General features: G+C 32.5%; 1 protein-coding gene across 5 annotated transcripts in view; it reads right to left on the reverse strand.

Annotated features, from left to right (window-relative positions):
• Nucleotides 1-8,362, reverse strand: part of BBS9 (Bardet-Biedl syndrome 9) — a 518,471-nt gene that overhangs the window by 276,348 nt on the left and 233,761 nt on the right. For all 5 annotated transcript variants that reach the window (XM_023739587.1, XM_023739586.1, XM_023739589.1 and 2 more), the window contains one exon: nt 4,273-4,413. In XM_023739587.1, the coding sequence (XP_023595355.1) occupies nt 4,273-4,413 (141 nt within the window). The remainder of the gene's footprint in view (nt 1-4,272; nt 4,414-8,362) is intronic.

Consider the following 8,362-nt stretch of genomic DNA (forward strand, 5'->3'; position numbering starts at 1 on the left):
AAAAAAAAAAAAATCATGCTGTTGTTAATAAGGTGGAATAGGCCAGCAGTTATGTTAATGAGGACGGACTCAATCTACAAGACTGAATTTTGTCTTGAGCCGATCTCTTTTGAGATATAAAAGACAGAAGCAAGCAGAAATACGGGGGACTGCATACCACCAAGAAAGCAGCACCGGGAGCAGAGCACATCCTTTAGACCTGGGGTTCCTGTGTGGAGAAGCTCCTAGTCCAGAGGAAGATTGAGGACGAGGACCTTCCTCCAGAGCCGACAGAGAAAGCCTTCCCCTGGAGGTGATGCATTGAATTTGGACTTCTACCCTACGAGACTGTGAGAGAATAAACTTCTGTTTCTTAAAGCACCCCCCCCCCAAAAAAAAAAATCACGCTGAGTGAAATAATTCAGTCATGAAAGGACAAATACTATATGATCCCACTTATATGAAATATCTAGAATAGGCAACATACAGAGACCAAAGTTTATTAGTGTTCATGAGGAAGGTGAGAGGGAGAAAAAGGGGATTTTTCCACAGAGGCACTGAGTTTCTGTTAAGGGTGATGGAAAGGTTTGGTAATAGCTAGGGGTGATGATTGTACAACATGATGAACATAGTAACATTACTAAATTGTGCACATAAAAAATGTTGAAATGGCAATTGTTTTGTTATATATATGTGTACCACAATAAAAAAAGAAGAATATGGTGTGAATATCATCTTAATAGATGTAGAGAAATCATTTGAAAAAAAAATCCAACATCCATTCCTGATAAAACTCTTAGCAAAGTAGAAATAGAAGGGAACTTCCTCAGCCTGTTAAAGGGCATCTACCAAAAAAAAAAAAACAAAAACAAAATTATATTAAATACAAGGGTAATGGTGAAAGAGTGAATGCTATCCCCCCCTAAAATCTAGCACAAGGCAAAGATGTCTCCTCTCTCCATTTCCATTCAACATTGTCCCAAAGATTGTAGCCAGGACAAAAAGCAAGGGGGCGGGGGGGGGGGATGGGGGACAGAATCCAAATTGAAAAAGAAGAAGTAAAACTTTTAATTTGCAGTAGCATAATCTTCTTTGTGGAAAATCTGATGAAATATACAAAATAAGCTAATAGAACCAATAAGTTGTTTAAAAATGCTGTATGATACAAGATCAATATACAAAAATCAATTGTATTTCTATGTAGTAGCAAAGAACAATTTGAAATTGAAATAAAACAATACAATTTACAATAACAAAAATATATGAAATATTTAGGGATGATCTGACAAAAGATTTACAAAACCTGTGCCGTGAAAACTACAAAACTTCACTAAAAGAAATGTAATAAACTCTAAATAAATGAAGGTCTCTGCTTTCACTGTGAGAAAACAGAGAAAGAGCAAATATATACCATGTTCAATATTTTTAAGATGTCAGTTCTCCCCAAACTGATGTATAGAATCAATGCAATTCAAATGAAAACCCCACCATACTTTTTTGTTTAATTGGCAAGCTGATTCTACAATTTATATGAAAATGCAAAGGACCTAGAATATCCAAGACAATTATGAAAAAGAAGTCCGAGGACTTTCACTACCTGACTTTAAGACTTTATAAATAAAGAGAGCAGAAATAGACCCACATATATATGATTTCTGACCAAGTTGCAAAAGACAATTGAGTAGAAGTCTTTTCAAAAAACAGTGCAGAAACAACTAGATATCTATATGCAAAAACATGAATTTTACTCATACCTTGCACCACAAACAAGTATCAACTTAAAATGAATAACAGACATAAATATAAAACTAGAAAACTTCTAGGAACAAAACTGGAGAAAAACTTTGTAACCTTGGGTTAGGCAAAGATTTCTTAGATATAACTAACACTAAAAGCATGACCCATAAAAGAAAAAATGATAAATCGGGCTTTATCAAAATTAAGAATTCCATTCTTCCAATGAAATGGTTAAGAAAATGCAAAGACATGCAACAGACAGGGAGAAAATAGTTACAAATCACATATCTGATAAAGGAGTGAATGAGGCCAGACAAGAGAAACATACTGCACAATTCCATTTTATAAAATTCTAGAAAATGCAAACTAATCTATAGTGACAGAAAGCAGATCAGTGGTTGTCTAAGAATGGGGGGTATTACAAAGGGGCACAAGGAAACTTTTAGGCATGATGGACATGTTCAGCATCTTGATTACAGTGATTGTTTCATAGGTATATACAAATAGTAAAACTTACTAAATTGTACACGTTAAACATGTGTAATTTATTATATGTAAATTGCACTTCAATAAAGCTATTTAGAAAAAATATGCAGTGAAGCTGAGTTTGAGTAAAAGAATGTATTTTAAAAATTACTACAAGAAAATATAAATATTTTATAATCTTAGAATAGAAAAGATTGTTCTACATAAAATTATAAATCTTACATGTTAAAACAAGGAATGCAAATAGTTAATAAAGATAACAAAAAGTCTATACTAACAAATAATTTAGAAATGCAAATAAAAAAGATGTCATTTTTCACCTAGCAATGTCAAAAATTAAAAAAGATTTAACAACCCAGCTGCTACCCTGCGTATGAACCCTGATGTTGGGAGTGTGAACTTGTGCAATTTTTCTGGAAGAGAATTTGGCATTTGAACCAAGTTTTCAAATGTGCATACACTTTAACTTAGCCATTTGTCTTCTAATTTTATTTTTTTAATTTGTTATTAAGTCCCATTTCCAAAGCAAATAAGAGGCAAATGAATGTTGATGAGCATAAGATATCCATGATGTCAAAACATTTGAGACCAAAATCAGGAGGAAAATGAATGAGTTATCTAAGCTTTCCTTAACACGTCTTAACCAATCCATACCTCTTTTGTCTAAAGTATGCATTTTTACCAATCTCTAATTGGGCTTCACCCATCTACAACAAGAGCAACCCCTCAGAAGCCAGGTGCTTTAACATTTTTCAAAGGCATCAATAAATTCAGTGTTCAACATGTAATTCCCAACTCTATTCCCAGGGTAGTATAGAAGACCCTAGAAACTAAATAAGTTTGTGGATGTGGATGGTGTTATGAAAGTAGTAACTCTTTCTGTCTTCTTTATAATCCGAATTTGTCATAAGAAACCTTACTAAGGAAGAAGTAAAAGGAAGTGATGTGAAGTGAAGTGAGAGAAAGAAGGAAAGAAGGGAAGAGAAGAGAGAAAGAAAATAAAAGATACAAAATTATTTGCTAACAATATATACGTGCATATACCCAAACTCAAACTAAAGAATAGAAAAATTGTAATAAAAAGCATTCAATTTTAGAGATTTTTCAAAGAGTTATATGTAAATAAACTTTTTAAACACTTCAAACTAATGAAAAATAAATTTTAAGCACTTTAAGTAGTTAATAACACAGAAGTTGACTTACCATAAATTTCTAAACCTTGTGGGAAATATTCTTTGTATTCTAAATCCTATCCACTAATGCAGGGTGAGGATGCATGTCATAGCCAACAGTGCTGATTTTTAATGAAGGATTTAAAAGGGTTGATTTAATCCCCAGATTTCTTTTAATCATACCCCATCACCAAGAAAGTTAATAGAGGTAACACATTAGAAACCTTGGCTACTAAAGATGTTTCATCCAACGAAAACCTCTCTATTTTCCAAGCTACTCAGAAGAAAAACTGATACCTGGAAAAAGTCACACTTTCACAAATTACCCCAAACGTTCACTGTGATAGTCCAGCCTTAAATACGAAGCCCCTCTAAACAACCAGAGCCAAGGAATGGACATGCACCCACTTTACCTCTGAAGACATCACAACCACATAGAGCACCTACTATGGACATTGCTTATCAGGGACATAAGAATACACTTTTAAAAAGGTACATATCCAAACACTTACAATGAAGATGAATAATAAATATTTATATACTTAGAAAAGGGATATATCCAAAAACCTACAATAAAGGTGAATAATAAATATTTACATTCCAAGTCAAAAAATTCCACCGTCTAAAAAGAAACATTTGATGTTTTCATTTCTGAATACTGAAGCAAAATAATGATCAATAATTTTAATCAAGCTTAAAAGGTGAACTCTATTACCTTGTTGATATAAGCTATTTGCCTTTGAACAGGCAAAACAAGAGGGGAAAATCCTTAAGGCATTTTTATATTCTTACTTAACAATTATCTGATAATTACCCCATCATTACCTGCTGATGAAGGATTCCGTTCTAAATTCCTAACATTTCTGATGTTACAGGCATGTTACTTCAAAAGTCCTACCTGGGAAGAGACTGAGAAGGCTGACTGGAGGTTTGTTGGTATCAATAGTTAATTTGTGGCTTGCAGTTTTTGAAGGCTGACCTGGTAGGCAGATTAATTTCAGGGGAAGTCTAAATTTACATTGGATAATTCGAGGAATACCTGAAATACAAAGAGAGAAAAAAGTAGATTCCTAGAGTGATAGACTTGATCAATAATATGGCAAAAAAAAAAAAAAAAAGAAAAATTGGACAACTATTAGTTTGGATAGCAGCATTTAGTTTAAAAGTTTGTTGCCTGTTCATATCATTTATCATAACTGAAGTAACTGTGAAGTATTCTCATAATTCATATGTTTAGAATATTGTCAAAAAGTACAAGGCAAAAATAAAATCTTAAAAGGCACATAGGCATGAGATCTGCCTTTAATGTTAATAACACATTTTTAAAATAATCACATTGGAACACTATAAAACTTTACAGTTACATTCAATTTCTGATCGTCTTTAAAGTAAGACCTTCAAACACCTAGCCCTAATCCAAGTCTATTATCTACAACGAGCAAAGAATATGAAGTTTATATCATTAGGACTCTATATTACCATATCTAATAATTTCTCTACTCAAAAATATTTTAAATCTTTAGCTTTTTTACTTATTTCAGATTCAAATTACATTAACAATTTTCAATAAATTATGAACAGGAAGCAGAATCTGCTCTACTGAAGTTCATGTCCATTTTACACATTAATATTAAGAATATGACTTTTATAGGAATTAAATATTTCTCAAGCCATTTAACTTTACATACTACTATTAGTGGCATTTTCAAAGGCTTACATAGTTATTCAATTGTCTAATTTTTTCAACACACACATGCATATTGGCATAGGTACTTGAATAAATAAATGATAACAATGAAGAGTTTTGTGTCAGAATTTTTTGTTTTTTAAATCATTCCTTTCAATATTTTTACAGAGGATGAAACTGAAACCAGAGCAAATTAGGTTCTCTGCTTATAAATTTAGAAAAGTAATACTACAACCTTAGTTTTCTCCCCCTTTTACTCTAGACTCTGTTTTTCACTGGATAAGATGAAAGATAATATATAGAAGACTACATCTTAGCATACTTCTGTAGAGAAATGGAAAACTCAAAATGTTCTACTCAGCAATATATTTGTTAAAGCCAAATGGAATTGTATCGTGTACGCCACATTCAAACTGGGAGTACACTTCTCAGTACTATTTATTCACTAGGATAGTGAGAGACACTCAACAATGGCAAGCATATTGATATATGAGGTCAATTAAATGCTTTTTCAGAGCATGTGGAGCATATTTGTCATTCTCTTCAACATAATCTATTATCCATCAAATTTAACATAGCTCATTTTTTGCTCATAACCAACAGATGTTAAATTCACTTCTCCTGCAATCCTAGATGCAAATTATAACTGGTGCCTCTTAAGAAAAGTCCCAGGGTATTATTTCCTGACATTCTGCGAGGTTTTCAGAGGCATGTGTATTTGTACTTTACAATGATAAAATGTTTTGACTCAAAATATTATGGTAACATGATCTAAGCTACTGCCCAAACCACAACTATCAATATAACCGCAAAACAGTATAAAGCTCAAGTTTTCCAACTTCAAGAAAATTTCCATATATCCTAGATATCTCCAAATTATGGAATTCTACCCACTGAATATGTTTCTTTACAATACATAAATTACAGGATCAATTAATAGATACAGTCTGGAAAGAACAAGAAAACTGAAAGTTGCTTCCTTTTCTTTCATTTGTAGTGCAAATGAAAAATACTTCATCTTATGATAATTCTGTATATGCACAAAGGGAAGCTGTCTTCTATACACTTTCAACCAAAGACTGAGCTAATTGTTCAAACAAAACTTGGCTGCAAATGTTCTGCTAAAACTATACTGTGACCTCTACTTGGACCAGCTACTGACTGAACTTCTGGCAAAAAAAAGAAAAAATATGACCAACAACACTGGTCCTATATTACCGAGTCTACATATTTGAAGATTACTACCCAAAATCTCAAAAAAAACAGAATTAAAGTAACTGAAGAGATACAAATGTTTTCAGAAATAAAAACAAATGGATCGCATACACTAATAAATACAAGAAGGGAAAAACATTATAACTCAATTCACAATTCAGTGAGGGTCAGTTAATGACAATATCACACACTAGGGCAACGGTCTGTTGTTGCTAAGATTTGTAGAACCCCTCCAGAATTTTCTCTCCAGGAACTGTAAACCTGTTTCATAGGACATTTGGAAAACATTACTTTGAAAAATGATGACACTCATACTTAATAAAATGATTATAGCTATTTTTTAAATGATGGCAGCTTGAAAAGTTTTACCATTAGGGGAAAAGAGAGTATAAAATTCTTTAGAAACTAGTTTAAGAAACCTTTACCTTTAAAAAGAAAAATTAGAACACCAGTATTTTATAGTACTTCCCAGCAAATTAAAACTCAAGCATTTCAAAATACAACCTGAATTATTCAGGCATAGGGTTTATCAAAGGCACATTTCTATTGGGATTTACATTTTCTTGAGAATTTTTAAATGTAAATTTGGCTACCAATTACTCTTCAGACAGTATAATTGTATCTAAGAACTTGGAGCCAAAGACAAGTAGAGGTGTGTGTGGGTGTACGCGTGTGTGTATCTGAAAGAAGGAAGGAAAGAACTACATCTATTTAAAGACTTCAAGGTTGCTAATAGAAAAGCTTTCAACTAGTTGAAAGAGTCTAATTGGTCCTAACTTTGCCTACCATCAGCAATATTTTCTCTATATAGTTGACAAAACACTCTCTATACTTGGCTTATTCAACTCTCTGAATGTTATCCTAAAAAAAAAAATTTTGTCATTTATTTTACTCAAATATTGGCCACTCACTCATCAGACTTTGTTCTGCTGTTTTTCACCCAGTATAATCACCTATCCTTCAAATACTTCCTTTCCTAGTCTACAAGAGGAAACGGATAGTTCCAATTACTATGGTACAATTAATCACAAAATTCTTTAACGCTTAGAAAACTCACATCAAAACCACTCCCGGCAGAATAATTTTTCCAGGAAGAGAATACTAATTACACCTGGCACATCCAAGAGCCCAGTAACACTGTCAAGTAGGAAGCCAAGATGTGTTTAAAAAAAAAGGAAAAAAGTAAACGTATATCAGAGTAGGATAACTATATCTATATATTACACATCTATATAATGCTTTTATAACTCTTTCCAGGGGTCTGCTAGAGTCATTTCATATTGAAAACAAGGAACCCCAAAGCAGTAGCAATGTCTGGTAGCCAGAACTTCCTTGATCCCTTCCTGTTATGTCTGGCGACGTACTGTGCTTCATCTGCACTCATGTTTTACACTGCCCATGTCATGTAACTTTAATGCAGAAATAATGGAGACTAACTCTTATGGGACAACATAAAACCTCGTTGGCTTCTCTTTTTCCAAACCTAAAAGCAGAACTGCTTATCTGAAATACAGCCTGAACAGATGAAGCCAATAAAATGAATCAGCCTTTGAAATATGAAGCCTTGTGTGTATGTAGGGCCTAAGTGGCAACATATTATTTTCTTGCCTACTAGGTGAGGCTGAATATTTAAACCCTACTCCCTAAAGCTCCATTATAATTTTAAAATATATAATAAGAGATTATTAAAACCAGCTTTAGCTTTGAATTGGAATACTAAAATTCCCATAAATTGTGATTTCATTTCTCTTGGTTTGGGTTGAATTTACAGTTAAGAAGGAAAAAAATTATTTCAACAATGCTCTTTACTGATTTTTTTAAATTTAAATGACAGTATGGTACCTCACAAAATTTAGTCCAAAATCTTAACAGTTACATGTAAATATTCATTATTAATACCAGGTTATTTTTAATGACCCTCTAATTTGACAAGTGTACTTCATGTTATTAAGTTAAATGCTTACTTCTATTAAAATAGTTCTCATATAAGCACATTTTCACCTCCCAGAAATCAAGATGATACATGCTATGAACTTGACAAGTGTACTTCATGTTATTAAGTTAAATGCTTACTTATATTAAAGTA

The sequence above is a fragment of the Trichechus manatus genome, unplaced genomic scaffold (assembly GCF_000243295.1).
Source record: "Trichechus manatus latirostris isolate Lorelei unplaced genomic scaffold, TriManLat1.0 scaffold00137, whole genome shotgun sequence".
Classification (NCBI taxonomy): Eukaryota; Metazoa; Chordata; class Mammalia; order Sirenia; family Trichechidae; genus Trichechus; species Trichechus manatus.